The sequence below is a fragment of the Scophthalmus maximus genome, chromosome 9 (genome assembly GCF_022379125.1).
Source record: "Scophthalmus maximus strain ysfricsl-2021 chromosome 9, ASM2237912v1, whole genome shotgun sequence".
Lineage (NCBI taxonomy): Eukaryota > Metazoa > Chordata > Actinopteri > Pleuronectiformes > Scophthalmidae > Scophthalmus > Scophthalmus maximus.
In genome coordinates this window covers 17,471,499-17,493,832 of record NC_061523.1, presented here as the reverse complement: position 1 = coordinate 17,493,832, position 22,334 = coordinate 17,471,499, and the positions used below count along the sequence as shown (strand labels likewise).

Below are 22,334 nucleotides of genomic sequence, written 5' to 3'. Positions count from 1 at the left end.
TCCATGGCTATGCTTCCTGGTTCTGTCCAGCCCCACCTGCCACCTGGCTGCCCGCTTGGGGCCATGGGCATTTCTGGGCAGCCATGGTTGGATGACATGGGAGGCAGTGTTTGTATGACTCTGTCATAGAACTGGCAGCAGACAGAACCCAAAGTGTGGGTTCTGTCTGCTTCCTGACCACAAACACAGCAGTGGAACACTCAGAGTCACTCGTAGCCACAGGGTGAACAGTGGCTACTTCAAACTTTAACTCCATGCTGAACAGAGACGTTACCGGAGGCATTATGTATGGACCTATTCTGCATATGTACATTCTGTATGTGAACATGATATCCCAGGATTTTTTTTTTCAAATTTGGCCCAAACCTTCATGTGGACTCAAGGATGAACTGATGAGAATTTGGTGGTCAAAGGTTCAGGGATTACTCTGGTTCAACAAAACATGTTTGCGGCATGAATCAAGAAAGAATGTGCTCATTGTGACAAAATGACTCTCGAAATGCCAGGTAGTATGAAATGATGAGGAAATTATGTTTCATATCCAAAGAGTCAAAGGTCTACTTCACTGTGATGTGACAAAAACTTACAAAAACATAGTTCAGGAGCAGAAGGGGAGGTGTTGACCGTGTTTCCTGCAGCTTGACTGAGTATTGGAGTTCTAGTTAACCTTTGATTTCATCAGCTCATTTTGGTTCCCGGTATCCGAACCTGTTGCATCCTTTCATCTCAGACGCTTCCTGACTGTAACATATAAACGAGGCCTTGTTGTCTTCCTGTGTTCTATGTGTACCCTGATGTATATATCTTGTCACATTGTTCTCCTGCGCCCTCTTGTTTAGTCAACTGCGTGAGTGTGTGCCTGGGTGTGTGCGTTCACGTTGTGTTCTGTGCATATGCTGCATCTGATGTGAGAATAGTTGAGGGGCTCTCGAGTGGAAGTCAGGCTCAGAAGCTGAATGGAGTTACTATGACACCAGACTAAAGCACCTGCACTCCAGCAGCTTCTTCTGTTTCCCCCTCCTCCCCTGCTGCTCCGCTCTCAATCAGCCTGCATTTGCTTCATGTTGTTTCTCCGCCGCTCTCCGTCTCCTTTTCTCTGCCTCCCTCAGTTCCTCTATACAGTCTTTCATTTAGTGGAGCTCCTGTGTGCCAGTATGGATCAATGTAACAACACTTTCTTGTTCTTTGTCAGTCTCACTCCCCGGGTTTTTGATTCTTCTTTTTTGTTTCTTCCTCTGAACAGACAACCGCCGCGCAGTCCTGGAAAGGTCTCGTTCACGCCACAACGCAAATCACCAAGCTCGATGATCGCCCGCGCCTACCACAGGACGCTAGATAAGTGCCAAAGAGGCCTGCGAGGTGGAGAGCCTGAAGATGTCTGAGGGAGAAACAGACCACCCTCACTGTGGCACGCACACACACACACACTCACACACACACACACACACACACACACACACACACACACACACACAAACACACACACACGAGCAATCAGATAGACGGTCGGCGCCAAGTTTGGAGCAAAAAAGCCTAAAGAAGCCACATCGAACTGAAGGATCTATATAGTAACTCACACAGGCATTTGATTTTAATACCATTCATCTGACACATCATATATTTATTCAATACTCCTTCACTCTAAATGTTCACGTCCTCCGTAGCTGGTTTGATTCATAAAGTGAACAATTTCACATGCGGCTGCTGTTTGAAATGAAAGTTTTTCGTTGCTTGAAATTTACATTTTGATTCTCATGCAAATCACAAGCTTCTATTTGAATCCTTTGTAATCAGTATGCTACTGGTCACAGAGTTTTTGACATGAAAAGTAAAGTGTGTTGAACGTTGCGCCAAGAAGGACTTGCACCATCATGCAGGCGTATCATGCACAGGAACACACCACGCACACTTCCTTCAACACCCATGTCAGCAGGCCTGCAACCTGCCGACGTTTTCTCAGAGAAGGCATTGAACTCTTAACGGAAGAGGGAGTGGAGTTTTATTTATTTTGTTCCCATTAATGCCTCCTTCAACGTCAAAACAAGCTTTACTTGTAAATGTACGAAAGACTCTACATGAATCATTTTATTTCCTTTTCTGCAAGGCCACGAGAAACCGGCCCCCGTGTACGCTGAGATTTCAGAGCATGTGACTCATGGATTTTGAAACTCTAATCTCCATTTTGACAAGATGCATTTTATTTTTAGTTGTGAAATATCTAACCAGTGCCTCCGGGTGCTGATCTCTGTCCCAAGGTCGCTTTTGCTGTTAACATGAGAGACTGACATATTTCCAAATGCATATAACTGCCCGGAGAAGCCGACGTGAACTCTGTGACATTCCCTGCAGTCGCACAGGTTTCAATTGGGCGAAGTTTGACTATAGAAAACATATTACAACATTCCTACTACTAATCTATTTCAATCTATGTATTTCTTTATTTATTGAAGACTTAAAAAAGCTATCCAGTAATTACAGAGGATAAAAGTTTGCTCCACTTCTCCACAGCAGATTTTCAATATTTTTTTTCCCCCACTGGGTTTTCAATTAAAAAAAAAAGTATTTTATCTAAAACTGAGACTTATAGTATCATATTAACACATATAATTTCACAAAGAAACATGTGTAATATCCTCCAGCTTGTGTATTAAATATAAACGCAGCCACTGTACAATTTTAAAATTGACAATTTGATTATATTTATTTCTAGAATATGGAGCAGATTGTGACATATTTTTTTTAAGCCTACACGAACCACAGGAATTATTTTATTCATAGATTTGAAACCCTTTGGGGAAAAGAGCATTGAAGCTCTACTGAGGGAATCCATGGCTCCGACACTAAAGGGTTTTTAACACTCTATTAAAGACTGTTTCCTGGTGGGAGACTTCAGTTGTTTTCAGTAACATCTTCCATCTGATGAAGCTTCTCAGCATCAAAACAAAACCCCAGCGCTCGGTGTTTCTGCAGCAAATAGTTTTTGCTGTGAGCCTTTGTTCCTCTGTAAGGACCCGCTGTCACAATTTCTTTCACGTGAGCTAGTTATTCATATATTCATGCTGAGTGGCAGCCCCGTCCCATAACTGCCCTAAACTGTGAGCAGATGCTACTAAAAAACAACCGCTGAATCCACACGGAGAAGTGGGCACGACCGGAATAGTCGACTGTGGGGGACAGCAGACAAGACGATCCTCGTCCTAGCAAGTGAGTCTCCAAACACCCTCCTATTCCCCGGCACTAATGGCATCAGGGACCCGTTTCACCATAACGTGAGTTACTTTAGTAGAACCATAACTCTGCTCAAGGCCTTTTTGTGTTTGTGTATGTATGCGAGTGTGTGCGTGCACTGTGCCAGCTCAGTAATCGGAACAGGAACCCGGGCAAAATAGGATTCCGTGGGCTTTTGACTCCCGGAGTGAAAAGATGGAGATTTTTCATTTAAACAATCTGCCATGTGTCTGTCTCGTGACGCCTCCCCTCCCTCCCAGCCCGCACGCCTCTTAAAAAATGCAATTTTACACATCATCTCGGCTCAAGGTGCATCCACGACGCTCAGAGAAATCTGCATATTTAAGAAGACAATAATTCCCTGAATATAAGGTCGGAGCAGTTGCAGAGGAAGCATAGAGAGAATGAGGTTTCCGCATAAGGGATTCTGCTCGGGTGGGCGCTTTGGGGAGGTGTTGTTCACAGCAGAGATAGAGATTTGCCGTCAAAGGCAGTTACCTCCTTTTTCTAATCGCCCTTTGTCCTCTGCACCGCCACACCTCTGCACATTCTAGTATTTTATATCAGTTCTCAGTGAACAACAATGTCTGCTCAGATACGAAGGGTGTTTTTCCACCCTTATGATCTGAAATTGTTCATGACACAACGACCAGTGGCTTCTGGTTAACGATGATGATGTGTACATTTACTCCTGAATCATTTGCCTGCAAACTTTTTCTTTATTGTTTAATCAACTTGAGATATTTTTTTTTTACCCCACGTGCCACTTTTTGTTTGTTTGTTTTTTGGGAAAACACCATGACAATGACAGAAATTTTTATTGTTTTGTTTGGGATTTTAAAGGGAGTGCAGGTCTCTCTGAAACCATGAGAAAGATTGTACAGACATAAAAAAAACACGTTTTTATTTGTATTTAATTCTCGCCATCATATAATAGATATTGATCTGATTAGGAACTGTCATTGAAAGTATGAGATTTTGATGTGATTACAAAAACGATAGTCCTGTGGTGTTTCTTATCTAAAACACTCAAACATCTTTTTGTGAGGTGTAATTTATTTGGAGTTTTAAAGAATTTTGCAGTGATTACATTGTGGAAGATTAGAGTTTAGAGCGACAGTGTTAGCCATTGTAGAAGTTCCTGCAGATTTTCCAAAACAGTGATCACTATGAGCCATCATTGTTTGATCTGAATGGTGCGACGTCAAAGTAAATGTGAGTAATGCATCAAAAAATGCTGCTTTGTGCAATTCAATAGACCAGATGGCTGGAATGTCATCGGAGTTCCAATTTTTTTTTCTTTTTAAAAGCGGCTCCAGCTTAGTGAACTTTCAATTCGAAGAGAAACTTCTACAATGACAACATGCCTCATCAGTCATGTAAGTGATTGTTGTATTTTCCCCCTCCACCTCATCTCCTAGGATAATCAGAGTTACGTGTCGTATAGAAAATAGCAGGAGGGTTTCAGATCAAACCATCTGAACTCTCCCATCATGTGAGTGTGGGCCCCTGTGCCCGGGCCGATCATCCCATCGTCTTTGTAGCTTGTAACTAACAAACAGAGGTTAGGACTTGTTCTCATGGTGGTTGTAAGAATGAGGAGGCAGGGGTATGAAAGATTTATCAAAAAAAACCTGTTAAGGTGCTATTCTGTCGGTGACTAGTGGCAAGCGCTTTAACTCAAAAGGAAAGTTTGCAAATGTAACTCATGCTCTCTGACTGTGCACTTTCCCTCACACGATATTCTGCCCAGGCGGAGGAGGAACTGCTCGAGATGTCTGACAATGCCACTAACAGAGGGAATTATTTGCAAAGTATTTTCTTCCGGTAAACAGTTCCCAGCTGCCACATATCCAGCTCTTCCCTGGTTTGTTAGTGCTTACTATTGATTTGTGGAAGACCAATTATGGCTGAATCAACAAACAACTCACACAACTGTTGACAAACCCTGTCTGACCACAATGTGTAAGCTGCCATATCCCTGCCTACCTTCCATGTTGTCGTTGAGTTGTGTTTTATTGTCTTAAGAAACATTTATATTTGTAACATTTTAAGTTTATTTGTATCCTTAAGAACATGAAAAAATGGTTATGCACACTGTCCTTTCATGGAATATGATACTAAATAATAACCCCTTTGTTATATAAACTTATTTCTGAAAGATGCTTTGTGTTGTTGTCTTCCATCAACTTATTAACACATCTGAAGTATTAGAATGTTTCTCTATCAACACTTCATTTTCAAGTTTTCACTTGTGTTTTGGGGCAGAGGAGACCCGCCCCGGGCTCACGGACAGGGATTATAGAAAGCTCCAGGTGTTAGCACATGATGAATGGGACAGCTTCTACCCATAAAAGCAACGTATTTGGACCTTGGTGTCCCCACTGCTTTATTTTGTACAGTGTCACAGGAAAAGTGATAATGCTGTCATGTCCAACGGCAGCTTAGGGAAATTACTACAGAGTCAGAAAATACATATCCAGAAAAATTGCCCTTTTTAATCATTATTTCAGGCCTTGAAATCTTCTGTGTGGCTACAAATTGTCTCCGCCCAAGTAGGAAGACAAGGAAAGGCTGCATGGAAATTCAATAATTTGTTTATTATTTGATACAGATGGATTTAATACAATAACCTGGGAGATATTTTCTCTGTCTCATTTTTTGTTGACATTCATAAAAACAAGCTTTGTGTATGATTCTATTATAGGCTACCTGGGTTTGAAATAAATTTTGCATGCTTTGTGTTGTGTTGTTTTCTCTTCAAATAAAAATTTGAAAGCTTTTTTTATTTTGATGACGCAAAACACGTGTGTGCACGTGCGTGCGCACGCACCTGACTGTAAGATGTATTGACTCTCCTGTGTCCACACTGGTGTTCCTCCCTGTCTGGCTGTGTGAGTCCCAGGAGTGAGCGTCAAATGGCAGGGCAGAGCTGTTCCTGTCCGAGCCCCTTAGCGTTACACTCCCCCACCCTGCAAAAACATGCTCAAATCCAATGGCATGTTCTCCGTGCTTGTGCCATGTCCCACTTCCCTGCCACTGCACGACATCATAAAATAAGGGCTGACATGGGGAAGTAACCCTGTGGCCACAGAGGGCCTCTCTGTCACACACAAACACCCACACACAAACACAAAGCTTCATTTTGTGGATCTCAGGACTGATCTTCTCGGAGTCTCTCCTCCCCTCAGTGTGTGCAGCCAGACAGATGGAGATTCATCTCTCAACAAGCTGTGTTTAGAGATGTGTGCTGTAGAACACAACTCTAATTAGGTTTATTGTTGATCTTAGCAGGTTAATTTGTACTTGGCTGCCGGGTAAACATGCTGAAAGAGGCCAACCTAGTCCAGCATCGCGGCTTAAAAGAAGGGGCAGCTTTTTCATCTGCTTGACTTCCCAGGTGTTTCAGAAAGATAATACCCCCCCCCCCCCCCATGCTATATTTGTCTGGTCTGGTGTAATTGCACTTGGTACCAAAGGTGAGATATCTGTCTTAACGTTGGGATGGTAGGAGTAGGAATGAGGTACAGGAAGCGTGTTTGTTTAATGAGCTTAGGGGTACAGTTGTGTGTGCGTGGCAGATATTATTTTTTTTATTTCATCCTGTTTTTATTTTTATTTTTACAACCTCCAGGTAAGTAGCCTTGTCAGAGTGTGAGGGATGAGCCAGGCCCACACAAGTTCTATTTTCTCTCCCCACCCTCTTTCTTCACACTATGCACAGTTGTGTCTGGTGACTGATCAGTTGTCAGCGGGAGTAGAACATAATTATGTTTCATTTTGCAGTTCCACCTACTCGAGAATACACAAACATTATGTAGATGAGACAAAGCGGACAGTAACGATCCCTCTCCTTACCTGAGCCAATTCTGTCGGAGCAGAAATCTTATTCAAGCAGAGATTTGCACTTAAACAGGAGGGTTTAATAAATGCACGAGCGTGTGTGTTCAGGCTGAATGGACGTCTTGATAAATATGTCTGTGGAAGAAATTCCTTGTGTAATTCTCGGCAGGTGTGTGTGTGTGAGTGTGTGCGTTAAACAGCTCAGTGCTGTCTGAAGGCAAGTATGTCAAATAACATGACCATCTACAACTATGTTGCACCAGTCACTGTATCTTCAAGATAAGGATTTTCATTAAACTTGGTCTTTTCTTTACATCTCCTTTGTCGTTTGTGGAATGAATGCATGAATGTATTCATGACAGGACATGGTGCCATTACTCACGACTTGCTGCCAGTTGTTCCCAGTGACCATGATAAAAATGGACGTAGTCACCGGGTGTGGAAAATGAAGCCACTACAGAAGTGCCTGAATTCTGTATTATCTGGAATCACCAGCAGAGGGCGACTGCACTGGTTGCAAAAATAAGTCTGTTTCTATGAGATGTCTGCCAGTGGGAAAATCACTTTCCAATGGACGGGATCCAGACTGTAGTCAGCCAGAGTAAATGAAATGAGCTCCTAGAATTCTGAGAGAAAGAAAACTTCCCAAACCTAAAGTCGAACTCCAGGCGGCTACTATGTAACTGTCCCTTTAAGTAAGGTGGCTAGTTTTCTTACTCTGCTTCAGTACGCGAAAGGTGCGGGTGAGTGATCATCTCACCTGGACAACTATCTTTGTTTCCCCTCTGGCCTGCCGCTCGGTGCGTGTGGATGCTGGAGAAAGAAATTAGAGTTTAGCTTGAAATAAACTAAGTCATCAATAAAAGAGTTGACTCTCAGATTAGACATTGGAGGAGAAGAACCGACTGAAGGGCTGCAACTTCTTTGGACCACTCACAACTGCAGACGATTGAATTCGCGGTGAGTTGTGGCTGCTACTTAATGTGTTGCTCTAGCTAGCATGCTAACTGCGCTAGCAAAGTGAGGCACGCAGTTAAAAAAACAACAACAACAACAACTTAGCGAAGAGCCTGGTACTCTGTCAAGACACGTCGGGATAGGATTTTGAAGAGTTTAAAATTAACTTTGTGTGTTTTATAAATCCTGTGAAGTCGTTCATTTAGTAATTTACTGTCTGTGTGTGAGGTGACCGATAATCACTGGGCGTGACGCACGTGTGTGCCACGAGGCTAGCATACATGTTCATGTAGCTTAGCTTCATGTAAGTCATCGAGCCGTGTTAGCAGCAGTGTTTTGCACGGCTCTGACATGTATGTAATCAGCTGTTGGCTGAGGGAAATGATGTGTTTAATGCTAAAATGTATACGTTAAATTCCAATTGTTGTAATATGCTGTGAGATGTGTTACAGTGGGGCTACAGTTTGTTATGAGTTCATGTCAAAGTAAAATGGACATTGTAGACGAGTGAATTTATCGAAATGCATCTAAATGGACATTTAGTAAATGAATTCTCCTGCACATTTGTGTAGGCTGTTTTTTTTTTACCCCGTCGTCAGTCCTCATCCATCCGCTGTCATCCATCTTCATCCATCTTCATCCATCTTCATCCCGGTTGCCATCCCACCTTCAGCAAGGCGTCGTCTACATCAACATTCCATCAGGAGAAGAGTGGTAGGACCTTCTGAGTGCACTCATTTTATTTCCCCTTAGTTTATTAATTGAATAAATCACTTTGAAAGTACGCATCGCTGTTAACCATACCTGGCAGAGGCCAGTCAATCCTGCCACAGTAGTAAAGTTGGAAAGTTGACGCCGCTACAATTGTGAAAATGTTTTGTCACAAGGCACAGAATTTATGAAAAGATGTGGTTCCCTCTTTACATGTAGTCATAGTATGTTAACCATCATAAATAATGTACTCACAGTATGTTAACCATCATAAATAAGACTCCAAGGCAGTGTGAGATGGAAGAGACAGAGAGACAATGTTAACAGATACAAAAGAGAGAGAAAGAGATCAGCAGGAGCTCAACTAAGAAACTGATGAGGTTAGATTGATGTTAACAGAATCTACTGATTTCACTGCAGCAAGTAATTAATGGCAAGAAAATACAGATGAATTAATTTGTTTGTTGAGTATTTGCCTTGTAGCTGGTGTTGCTGCTTTGTGAGACTGTCAACCCATATGGAGTAATGAACGGTGATGACTATTTAGCCCCTACGGGAAGGAATGAGGCAGTAATGGTTTAGATACTTGGCTTAATTTTGGTTGATGTGTTCAGATAACTAGTTAAGTCTATGTATAAAATTCATTTATAAATAAGATGTGTTAATGATCTGATCAATACACCGAGAATAGGAATGTAGATAGATTTTGGTTGGAATGCGTTGATTACATTGAGAACAGGAGAGAGATGGAGAGTGTGAGACAAAAAGAGCTACAGGAGAGGTGAAAGAGAAGAGAGCATGAGAGAGAGAGAGACAGACAGACAGACAGACAGAGAGGTAACAGTTTGTCATAGTTTAGAAGAGCCCTTGTCCCACAATTATTGCAGAAGTAATGATGCCAGGGTCGGTCAACTTTTAAAATTAAACAAAGCACTGGCACCATACGATCCAGCATTTGACTTTTATTAGGTTTTTATGCTTGCTGTTTAAAATAAATATATGTAATGAAGTTGAGTGAGAACTCAAGATGGCGCTCATTCCGTTAATGTGATTTTATTTTGTTGTGAAAGCTGACATAGCCAACCAGAATCCCATTTGGTAGAGCACATTGAATTTTGGTAAAAACATACTAATTACTGCAGTCAAAATTGCAAAACTCATCAGCTGGTCAGTATTATGAGCATGATAGCATGCATGATGGGACCCACAATGTCTCACACAGGGTTGGCCTCTATGCAGTTAACATGGGTACCAAAATGAAAACCCAAGACCTCTGCACATGTCACACCAACGCAAGCAACACAGGCAGTGTTTGTTGTGAAGTCTGTTCACCCTCAGCTCTCTGGTGAATAAAAGATGCACCAGTTATTTTCATCATCATCGTCGATTATTTTTTTTTCTTCAATCTTAAAACACATCATCACCAGTTAACAGGGGCCAAGGTGATTTCTTCGAGCTGCTTGTTCTATTTGGCCAAAACCTTTCACAAAGACATGAAGCAAAGAACTGCTGAAAAATGCACTAACAAAATTTTTTTAATTCAGCCCTGGAATGAATTGACATTCATGTATTGACGTACGTGTTGACGTGTTTGCTTTTCTCTGTACACAGTCGGATGTGAGATCTATGTTCACCAACCCTGTGACTAAAACCCTCTTGTCTGCTTACAGACATCTCCCCAAGACATTCAGACAAATGATCCTTCCTCTTTATCTTGTGGGGTTTTTGTGTGTTTTTTGGCTCAACCCTCTGGAGTCTCTGGAAGTCACTTGTCACTGTGTTTGTCCAGCCTGCCCTGGCAGAGTGTTACCACTCACTAATCAATACACTTTTTTTTTTCAGTACATGGAATTTTTAAAATGACCCTGACAGCAAATATGTCTTCACTGTCGCTATGCTTCAAGTGTTGTCGTGTAATAATACAACTTGACACTGACTGATGGTGGTTTTAACCTACACAGGACAATTTAACACTGACGTGTTCCTGGAAGAGATTCTGCTCTGGTTCTGGGTCAAATTAATACCCTGCCTCCTTCCTCTTGATGCTGCTGCATTCAGCATGGCATTTCCATGATCACAGTTCATTGCTCCTCATATTTCTTTTTCTCCCTCCTGCCTCACCCACCCTCATCCAGGAGACATGGCTCCCAGCAGGGAGAGGGTCAGCTCAGAGGAGACTTCAACCTGTCAGAAAAAATTCACATCCAGCCCCTCATGCCTGCCTTCACCATCCAACCTCCGTCTCCCACGTCTTCTGTGTTTCCCTCTCTGGCACCCATCACTCCTCTTTTCCTCTACGAGCCTCTTCCTCTTGCCATTTGATTCAGATCACTGAGTTAGCCTCCGTGTCCTTTTGTCTCAGGCTCCATTTTACCTGGCAGATGGACAGGGGGAAAGAAGACGGACACACATTGAAGGGAGCATATATGTGAGTGTTTGTGAGATGGAATGCGAGAAAGAAAAGGGAGTAGAGAGGCTGAAACTTTTCTGGTAGGTAAAAATGTCAAACAGCAATGAAGTGAGGAGACTTTCATCTGTCAAACTTGTGTGAGGTCTTACCTCTCAGGCTACTGAGTGACAAGGCTGCAGTTAAAAGAGAACGGAGATGTGAAAGTGAGTGCGACAGAATGAGTTTACCTCTCATTCACTTAGCTTGTCATACACTATCAGCTTTATCGGTATATGCCCTTTTTTACCCAAGCCAATGTGTGATATCAAAGGAAGGTTTATTTGGGTTCTTTTTGAACAAATTCAAAAAATAATCATCCAGGGAAAAAAAAAGTATGAGGCCAATAAACTTTTCTTCAAAAACAGTCAACATGAGCAAGATTAGTAACCAAATGTGTTGTCATATTCAGGGTTGCATGGTCTTTTGAAGTCGTACCATTTGGCCAAAAAGGGGCCACAAATGGCTGACTCACTGTATCCTCACTGACATGCCCTACATTGCTCTACTACTAAGCTCATGCTCTTAGCCCATGGCAATGCCTCCAAAACAACACAGATGCAGGCCCAAGAATAGAGGAGGGATTGATGGATGCAGAAAAGGGAGGAAGGGAGCTTGGTAATTGAGTGAGTGCCCTTCTGGATGTGGGAGCCTGAATAAAAAGTATAAAGCCTTCCTCAGGATCATTTCACTCAAAAGTACATAAAAGCTCTTTCAAAGTTTCTCTGTGTTCTTTGCCCTCAACTGAAATAGTCCCTGCGGAGAATGCAGAAACACACAAACACTCACGCACTCTTTCCTGAAAGAAGAGGATAAAAGGGTTGACCCCACAAATACAAACTTAGATGCATGAACAGCGCACGCGTGCGCGCGCACACAAACACACACACAACAACACAAACACTCATAAAATATAGAGGGCATTCCATTCAGGCCTTTTCTAACAGTTATTTTTTTCCAGCTCTGCATCTTAAACCAAGATTATTAATAATGCTCTAGTTGAAACATAACAACTCATTTTGTATTGAAAGGTTTAAAGTGTACAAACAAAGCAGACTTTTCAATCTGTGTTGTGCCCAGCAGCAAATAATGGCCGCGGAGATCGAGGAATGGCCATCAGAGATGAAGGCGAGCAGGAGACGCATGATTTCACTCAGGAGAGACTTTTGCTACTCAGCTGTGGAGGAGAGCGGGGATGAACAGGAGTCGCTATAACCTGCAGATGAACCTTTAGCATGTTGTTAAACACTAAACTGCCATGTCAGTGTGAAGGAAGCTAAACAAGCCGAGAAAGAGAAGGTGAAGAAGTTCATTCCTTCACTATTCCATGATAATTTTTATTTAATTTTTTACACAAGTAGCCCATTGCAGGATTATTCTTCTAAGCACGTCCCTGCTTTGTTCCTATCTCTAGTGCACACGTGGACATGCTGATAAGCATGTGGTGCCATGATACACATTCCTGCCTGAGTCTAACTATTCCAAGTGATTGCCAGGGGTCAGAAACACGTCAGGAAACTGAGTAATTCTGGCTTGGTAAATCTTTTATGAGAAAGAAAATCCAGTACACTGTTTGTCATAATACAACGATCCGCAGTTTGAGGTCTGGGACACAAGATGGAAAAAAGGAAAAGTAGATGTTGTAAAACTAAAGAATCACAATATAAATCAGATTTTATTTATTAAAGGATTAACCTCCTTACAACATGTCCTAATCAAGTATCAAAAATTCTTCTAAATATTTAAAATCTGAGAAATATGAGTTCTGCTTCTATTTTTTTTAGGGTTTTGTAAAAAAAATACTAATTTAAGTATAGTTTTTTAAAAAACTTTCCTTTGGCACTGGTATTGAACTTCCGGCTCTGTAAGCACTAATATCAAACAATGCAAGGTGATATCCTGAAAATCACATAGAAAACCTTAACTGATGTTCAGCAGTGACGATGTTCTGTTACAACGCCGTTTAGTGAGCTAATGTACAATGACATTTTTGTTCTCTTAATTTATTTTTATTAGTTTTGAATGTCGGCAACATAATCTTGTAAAGTAATAACACAATGCGATCACATCATCCGAAATCTGATTCCACTCCAAGTGAATGAATGATCTATGTAAGGATGTAATAAGAATATGACATTTTTGCTGGACTTTTATTATTGATTTAACAATGTTATAAAACTGAGAAAACCAGTAAATCCTAAAATGACCTTTTATTTCATTATTGACTTGAGCGATCAATCGTCAAAACTGTTGGTTAATTTCCTGTTGGTCAGCGTTTCGTTGCTTAAGTACTAGTTTCACACATTAGGATACTTTCTCAATGAGCTTGGGTGTCGAAGATGACTCACTCACTCACACGCTGAGTGACAACTCAGTAATGCGACCAAGTGTCCACACAGCGTGTCAGCATGCAGGTGACTCTGACAACACTGCCTTGCCCCCTGACACAGACACTGTATGACAACACGTCTCCACTTCTGGCTCTTTTCCTCTGTGCCCGTCCTGGTGCCCGTCTGCTGTGGTGGCGCGGGGCTTGTACCAGCCGTTCACCTGCCCGGGCCCAGGAGCCAGATGCTGGTGTTTCGGTGTCACCGCATCGTACCCTTGTGTTCATGCTCTTTCCGTGATGTGTCCTTCTGGGGAGTTGAGGGAGTGACACAAGGTGACTGTTGATATTAGGATGTAGCATTTGCTACGCCGAGGTGCCTCCCTCATTGGTATTTCATGTCGAGCGCTGCCGCATTCGTCACGTTTCATAAACTTCCTTATTATTCACTGGCGGGGAGTAATTTAGTTCCACCGCTTGCAGTTGTGAAAGTGAGATAATGGGGGAGAGAGGGAGGGGTGACACTGAAATCCTTCTAATAATCATCTCTCTTCCTCGTACATGAACTTGTTTATCAGAAGAGCAAGAGGTTGAGTGCCACTCACCTCCCTCCGTAGCCGGAACACACGCTCACGTCGGTGAATCCTAGGGGGTGATCGTCTGCGAATCCCCACGCAGTCACAGAACCCCCATCCAGAGACTCTAGATAATCAGCGGGCTTTCGGGAGCTTAGGCAAACAGAGTTGTCAGAGGAGTGACACATAGAGTCACGCCTAAGGGAAACTTGGACATGGAGAAAAATAATTCATCAGCGGGTTCATGAACCAAGCAGTATCCCTCAGGTCCCTCGGTGCCGTAGAAGCCACAAGGAGCTCAGGATTTGCTCCCGTCTATGCTTATGGCACCAATGAACTGCTTAAGTGCACACCATATGCAGCATGCAGCTCTCCTCGCACACGTCCTTGTATATCTTTGTTTAGTTGCGAAACGTGCCCATAAAGCCCAGCATAGCAGTGAGGGTTTTACGCCAAGCAGGTGGCCGTGTTGTACTCGGCCAGAAAGCATAAAAAACAGCCTGCCCCCGGCAGCTGCCTGACCATAAAACACATTTATACCATGATGTCCATGCCCGTCCCTAAAGTGTGCTTCAGGCTATGGGGCCAAATAAGTAGGACCGGGTACATCGCGTGAACTTGAGTCAACTCCACAGAGAAAAAACTTTGACCTTTATAAAAAAGAAAAGAAAAAGAAGATATTTCCCTGTACAAGATGAACAGTTCTATACAGTAAAGTGTATAAGTCTACAATAGGAAAAACTTTGTGTGCGACTTTTCTCTTACCCCACTTCTGTTTTCAGAGGATTTCTCTTGCCTCCTCGCTTTCTTACCCTGTATGAGAGTAAAGTGCCAGTGAAGTTGTCCCTAAGGCTGTGGATGCACTGGAGCATAAAGTGTGCCACAAGGTGGACTTTTTTTTATTAATGGAGTCCGGTTAGAGCGGCTGACCTGTGAAGCAGTACGGTCAGCTGCTAGGTGAGCACACTGTAGCTGTAAATCCCAAACAGGCGTCCCCTGTCCTCCTCTCTTCCGTCATGCCCATCACCCCCCACCTCGCCTCCGTCCTGCAGCTCTCCCAGCCACCGCTAACAGAATGTCAAGTCACGCTTTGTTACAGAGGGCTGACAGAGTGGTCAATAAGGTTTGGATGTTCCAGGTTGAGGTTGTAATCACCGCTGTTTTTATCCTCCTCTCAACCCATCATGACAAATAAAGAATAATTACAGCTTTAAGGATTACATTCATGTTCCCAGGCGGAGTCAAGATGCTGCTGCGCTGGATTTATGAGCAACATGAAGCTGGTGACTAATGTTATAACCCGCTGGGATGCTATGATCTCTCGGTACCCTGGATTTGTTGCCCTGTGAGTTTTTAACCTTTAAATAGCCAGTATTCATAGTGAGCTCAGAATTGCTCATGTATATAACCCCAATTGCTAGAATCAAAGAAAACATTTATGTTCGTGACCATACATGATATGGGTGTAAATTGTTCTTTGTAGTGTGGTCACGATTCCTTTTTCCTGACGGACAGTCACAGGTCACCTCTATACATGTTATGTATCAGTCCCTGTGCCCATGTCTAAACCCACCTTGTAGAATTTGCTTTCAATAATGCATAAAAGAGGGCACCGACTTTGCATGTATTGTCAGTACGAGGACATGATCCCTGGCATCTGGAGCCCACAGGCATCATGCTGAATGATAATGGCCTCTCCCCTTTTTGATGAATTATTAAATTCAAATTGTTTTGCAAACAAAACATATTTGTTAACACAACGAAATCTGGGGTGAATGCTGGAGCATTATCAATATTTAATTTTCACTGTAGACAACAGTATAGCCTCTGGCCACTCTCTGGTACATAATTAATGAAAGGGCAATAGAACTAACAATACATACTGTATAAAATAACCACTGTTGTCATCACTACAGGTTTTAACATGGCAACAACCCCTTGCTACTTTGATACTGTACTTGTGCTGTTGTGTGTGACACGCTGATGAGTTTGTGATTTACAACAAACGTGCACTTTTGAAAAGGCAGAATTCTGGAAGAATTTATCAGTGCTCTGCTGAGGCGTTCATATTCATAGGATTATTGTCATATTTCACTCTAAACTTTCTATGGTTCTATTGTTGATCACATCGTGATATCTCCATATTTATGCTTTTTGATTGATTGAATATCAATGTCACACTGTGTTTATGGTGATATGCCTGGAACTGGGATGATTAATATTTGATCCCCACCCCTCCCTTTTCTCCCACTCTCTTTTCTTCTGTCTCTGGCATCAGCGTGGGAGAGTGGGAAATGAATATCAAGTGGCTCATTGGCGTTTTCACCGTGGACCCTGGTTGCCAGATGTGCTTGTCCGTCGGTGTCAGCAGTGGGACTTGTCTCGTGGGCTTGTGAGGGTTTGTCGGGGTGGACAAACGGTGCGGAGGAGGTTGCAGAGCGAAGTGCTGTCCCTCACAAGGGCCTGCCACTCATACTGTCTTTTTCTCTATTCATCACTGTCAGTAGACTGCTGATCCTAGTGTCTGATGACTATGCGCACCCTTTGGTGGCATCCCTCATGCCACAGGCTCCAACTAAAATAAATCTTCCATAACGCGGCTTTGACTGAAGTTCTTTGGTGAGTTCCTTTGTAATGACGCCGCAAACATTTGGCTCAGTTTGCCACGGACAGCGTGTTTTTCCCTCATGGATGTATCCCAGTGGAACACTCGGGTCGATAGACGCATACAGTTCAGGAATTAAATGAAGGACGTTTTGTGCTATTGATTGTTTGTTGCAGGATGCTATTCAAATGTGTCCCACTGTGTGAAACATACACAATGAGATATGGTACAGAGGGAGGATCAGTGTTGCAGCCTTACGCTTTTTTTTCCTCCCTTTTTACTTTGTCCTTTTTCTCTGCTTTTACCTGTGGTTAATGAATTGAAGCGGCTCTGTTATGAAGTGAGGAAGAGCAGTTGAGCTGCTGCATTTGAGGGGCACCTTCCTGCATTTGGTTGTGTGTTTCAGACATTGGAGAGCTCATTTAAGCCCCGCTTTATTGTCTCCAGCTGCAGCACTCATGAGCACTGAGGTGGTGCTTGTTGCTAGGGAGGACAAAGGAAAGTGATGCGGTTGTGCAGACAGGATATGGAAAGGGAATATGTCTCTGCAGCATGCATGAACGTGCGCGTGGTGTTTGTGTGTTTATCTATATGTGTCGGTGAAGGAGTCTGTGTTAAGTGTTTGCTTTATGTGTTAAATCATCTCTGCACCGAGGTTCGTGCATTGTGTGCGTACTGTGTGTTTTGAGGCAGCTAGCTGAGCGGGGGGAACATCTGCACACAGTGGCACAGGCCTTCTGCCTTTACACACGGCTCCTGCCGAGCAACGCTTCACGGCCTTGCAGTCTGTGACCTCCCAGAGGCTCCAGGGGAGCTCTTCCTCTTAAAAGCCAGCTGTGCCTCAAACTATCTGCCCGCCAAATATTCCACAGTCCAGCTGTTAACCTGAGAAGCATAGAGCACAGCCCTCTTTCTTTCACTCTTTTATACTTTTGAAGAGCCATTGTGCAGGTTTAAGAGGGCATTGAGTATAAGCACCTGTGATGCTTTTGTTTTTACGGCCAAATCAACGAAGTTTGCCTCCTATTTTGTGTTCAAAACTATAGTTAGGTTTTTAGACATGTATAGTATAACATATGCAAATTAATTCCTCACATTTCTTTTTTGATACGGTCCAATATCTAGAAACTTCACTTCTTATTCATTCAAGTGCCATTTACTGCAGGTTCCCTTATTGTGGGTTGGTCGGTTCTTTCAGTAATACGTTTGCAACAGCTAACTTTTAAAAATAGATAATCACCAAAATAACACACGCTCCTCCATTTGGACTGCTGCCATGAATGTTATCACATTATGGATAAGTACTGATATGAGACTTCTTGGTGGATTTGCCTAAAATACTTACTGGTTTTGGCTGCACGGTGGTGTAGCGGTTAGCACCTTCGCCTCACAGCAAGAAGGTTCTGGGTAGGAATCCCGGTTTCAACCAGGGCCTTTCTGTGTGGAGTTTGCATTTTCTCCCCGTGTATGCGTGGGTTCTCTCCGGGTTCTCCGGCTTCCTCCCACAGTCTAAAGACATGCAGAATGGGGTTAGGTTCATTGGAGACTCTAAATTGACCGTAGGTGTGAATGTGAGAGTGAATGGTTGTCCGTCTCTGTGTGTGGCCCTGTGATAGGCTGGCGACCTGTCCAGGGTGTACCCCGCCTCTCGCCCAATGTTAGCTGGGATTGGCTCCAGCGACCCCCTGCGACCCTTAAATGGATAAAGCGGTAGACGACTTACTGGTTTTGAGGACAGAATCATTTGCATTTAAATATATTCTGGCTTATATCAAGCAGCAGACTATTTCCAAAATGGATATACTATACAGGAAAGACACTTGTTCAATGCAGCTGTGGAATCTTGAGGAAGTTGAGGAGACTGTGTCAAGTCTCTCCTTCAAAAATGCCTATAGGGCAATAAGCACTAATACGCCCGTCATGAAACAGAGTCAGGACTGTGAGACATGTCAAAAATTTGGTTTTAACAAGGTGCTGCTGGTACTGTCTGTGAAGTGAAGAGCACAAGAGCTGAGGAATGAGCACACGAACATGTCCACTATATACTGTAACTACAGCAGAGCAATTATTGGGCAAAATGGGCAACTTGCTCTCGAATTACTAAATGCATAAGATCCACAATAGCTCTGATCTGCTGCAAACACTGATATAAAGGGCCATGTTGAACCTAAAAGAATATATTGTTGTTTCTTAAATTCCTCATAGCTAGTGTTGTATGTTCATGAAGCAAATCAGAAAAGTGACAATGAATGAATGTTACCAAAGGATAACTACACAAGAATTTATAAATGTACAAAAATATGAGAATTCATCTAAGACGAAGACGAGTTCAAGTATTTCAAGCATTGTTCTTCAGGATTTCTTATTTCTACAATCTTATTTGAAAGGAAGGAAGTGTTAAAATGCTTAATAAGAAATAAAGCAGTGAATGAAGTGAGACTGTGAGGTTAGCAGTCAACCTGAGCAGTCAGCTCAACTGTGACACCTCACACTCACCTCAGGGTGAAGGGATTACGTCCAAGTAGACGAGAACAACCCTCGCAGTTATCCATTAGATGGCAAGTTGAGAGTCCCAGCCCCACAGTGATTGATGACGACCATGGCAATGATATATAGGGTGCCCCGTCCCTGTCATATAATTTATGAGCATGCTCGCTTAATTTGTCTGTGGCTTAATTTGGCCCCGTATATATGACGTATTAACGTGTTCAGCAGCTGATGACTTATACTCTGTAGCAGCAGTGGCCGACTGAGACTAACAATTCCTTTGGCATAGACACCTTCACCGTCATCTGTCCAATCTACATGACCTGACAATTAGGCTAATAAGTGAAAATGGCACCTTCCCAATGCAATTTTAATGAGCACCATGTTGAGAGAGGGATTTTGTTCATGAGGAATCCTTAATGGGCTGCTTCTGATTCCCAGCACTGAGGCAGAGATGGTAAATGCACTTCAACGAAGGGCTCACCGTAATTGGTCCAGACCCCGCCGTTGACGTCTAATTGTGGCCCTTCAGTGTCACTCAAAGTTTTTCTGTGAAGTGGTGAGGTTTACACACTTTTACATGTCTATCACTTTCAGTAAAGGACAAATGTTTTGGGTGCGTGTCCCTGAACTCTGCCACAATTCTAGTGTCTAAGCAGTGCAGGAGTGTGATACAGGTTTGTCATTAAATATCAAATCAATGTTTTGTAATCTGAGAATATTTTGTGGTATCTCGATATTAATAATGTTGCAATTTGGTTATGGTATTCAATTGACAGTACAGCAGAAGAGAGCATGGTTGAAAAAAAGTTATGTGCCAGAATACGTGTGATAATATCATCTTTCAGAGAAAGAGACACGTCACCGCAAAACAAACCCACACATGTTGTCATCTAGTAAGCAAAATTGATGTGGAGGTTAGATGCGTCTGCTTAGCAGGGGACAACTGACCACATCATCCACTCACTTTGCCATAATTAACCAGAGCAGCACATAATAATGTCAGTCAGAAAATAGTTCTAACAAGCTGGAAAGAGTCGAGGCAAACGGTCAACATCAGGGGGTGTGAGGAAGAAAATTGCACAAGCAAAGAAAAAAAAAGAAAAGAAAGAAAACAGGGTAAGAACCATGTTGTGAAAGCTAATGTAGATCCAAATTAAGAATAAAGTATAATTTAAAATCACCAGATAGCAGTGGCCAATTTACCATTTGGACAACTTTTCCCGAAATCGGCTGCAATAGTAATTGGGCCAGTGGCTCAATGTAAAAACGAAAACAGAAAAACATTAGAAAGATCAAAGGGAGCGAGAGAAGGAGAGGCAGATGTGGCTGTGTTGTAATGATCGGCCTAGTGTAGCAGGCAGCGCAGCCCACTCTGACTCTATGTGGACGTCACCTCCATCACGCCTGTTTCCTTTTCCAGCTAACTACGTTCTGTTGGGTCCCGCAGCTCTGCCCACACACTCGCCGTTTGCGTGTTGGTATTTCTTTCATTGTCTTAACAGTCGAGAAAGCCAGAGCTGAACCGTTGCCGACTTGTTTTACATCAACAGCAAAGTTAGAGAAGAAAAAAAACAGTGGAGTGGGTTCAGGACAATAGTCCCGTTACAAAAACATGTTTAAACACAAATCAAGTTTTACAGGAAATGTGCAGTAGAAGAACCTTCTATAAGTAGGTTGGGGTTTTCTGCAGGCAATTGTTGTTGCAGGTGTATTTTCTGCTCTGGTTTCATCTGAAATGGAAATATAACAATGTAAGTACTCAAAGTCTGTTTGATTGACTCAGAATTTACAGAATTGTATTACAGAAACATCCAGTGAAGGAAGAAAAAGCCACTAGAATGCAGATTTGCCTGGTAACTGCTGCAGTGTATAGTTTGAATTCTAATCTCCCACTGTACTAACCCGTAGTTAGAGAGTTAGATGGTAACTACCTCTTGTAGTTATGGATTGTGATATGAAAAGCCGTGTTTTTCTCTCCACAAAATAAAATATTAAAATCATCATCAAATTTGTTATTGAAATTTGTAAATAACAATTCAAAATATTTCATGTATTGTTAATAGCTGTATATGTGTCTCCAGATGGGATTTGTGGGCCAGTCTGAGACAAAAGCCAAATAGTATTCACACTCCACTCCCACAAGCCAGACATGGGTTCAGACCAACATGTTCTGCTTGAACTTGTGTGTGAGTCAGTATTAATGTACTTATTCATTTAGGAACCCCTGCATAAAACCAATGCAAGTTACCTACCAACCCTGCAATAAATCCTACCGCATTGAAGATTATTATGGTCAGTATTTGTTGTCACTGTTTTTAGAGTAGTATTGATTAAGAGACTGTAGTTTGTGGAGCGGTTAAACTGTTTGACATCACACTAAAAAGTGTCATATCTTCATTAATACCCTACTTTATCATTATTCTATATCTATACGTGACGCATGTTTTCCTCAACAACCTCAATCCCGCTGCCAAAGGAAGCTGAGGGCTTTGCATTGTTGCCACGCTTGGAAGTTGCCATCGTATGTTAAGGCTCACTAATAGACCCCAGTGGGGCGTCATTCCTATTCCAATCATGATGAAGACCCCCCTTCCTTTCTTTCTTACACTTTTTTGCTCTATCTCTCTCTCTCTCCCCCTTCTCTCCCTCTCTCTCCCTCTCTCTCTCATTTCCACTTTTTGTCTCTTCCCTCTTGGTGTCTCTCGCTCAGACTTGATATTTTTCTCTTGGCTCTTCTCTGCTCTGCCTGTGGGCCTGTGAAATGTCTCTGTCAGAGGAGAAGGCCCCCTCGTCCCTCTGGAAGCCATTAGAGAACCTTTATGAATATGTGCTGAAAGGGCGCTTTTTTCTGGGGTGGGGACTGAGTGGGTGGGTAGTTGAGAGGGATTCATATGCAATGATATCATTTGCCTTAGATGCTCTTGTGAAACACCCATGAATGTTTTCCGAGCTTTTTTAGAGCACTGATTTGTTTTGTGTTCCTGCTTTTATTTCTGGTGGTGCTGGATGATGCTTGTGTTTGAGTGTTGTGCATGTGTCAATGATTTTTCCTTTTCATACTTTACCGATATCTTTCTCCCACATCTTCCTGTCTTTCAACTTTTTCTCCTACTTTCACAGGATACTTTTTATTCGGGGAATGCAGTAAGTATA

General features: G+C 42.5%; 1 protein-coding gene and 1 long non-coding RNA gene across 9 annotated transcripts in view; both read left to right on the top strand.

Annotated features, from left to right (window-relative positions):
• diaph2 (diaphanous-related formin 2) overlaps window positions 1-5,389 on the top strand; it is a 330,230-nt gene extending 324,841 nt beyond the window's left edge. For all 5 annotated transcript variants that reach the window (XM_035649042.2, XM_035649041.2, XM_035649043.2 and 2 more), the window contains one exon: window positions 1,244-5,389. In XM_035649042.2, coding sequence (XP_035504935.1) covers window positions 1,244-1,308 — 65 coding nt within the window. In that variant the 3' untranslated portion in view covers window positions 1,309-5,389. The remainder of the gene's footprint in view (window positions 1-1,243) is intronic.
• Window positions 5,390-7,629: 2,240 nt separating this feature from the next.
• LOC118319772 lies at window positions 7,630-13,392 on the top strand. Of its 4 annotated transcripts, none has more exons than XR_004796092.2 (4): window positions 7,630-8,031; window positions 8,601-8,742; window positions 11,102-11,167; window positions 12,269-13,392. It is a non-coding gene; the product is annotated as an uncharacterized LOC118319772 (long non-coding RNA). The 4 variants fall into 4 exon arrangements; XR_004796093.2 differs by having other exon boundaries at window positions 11,102-11,229; XR_004796089.2 differs by having other exon boundaries at window positions 10,875-11,167.
• Window positions 13,393-22,334: the final 8,942 nt, after the last annotated feature.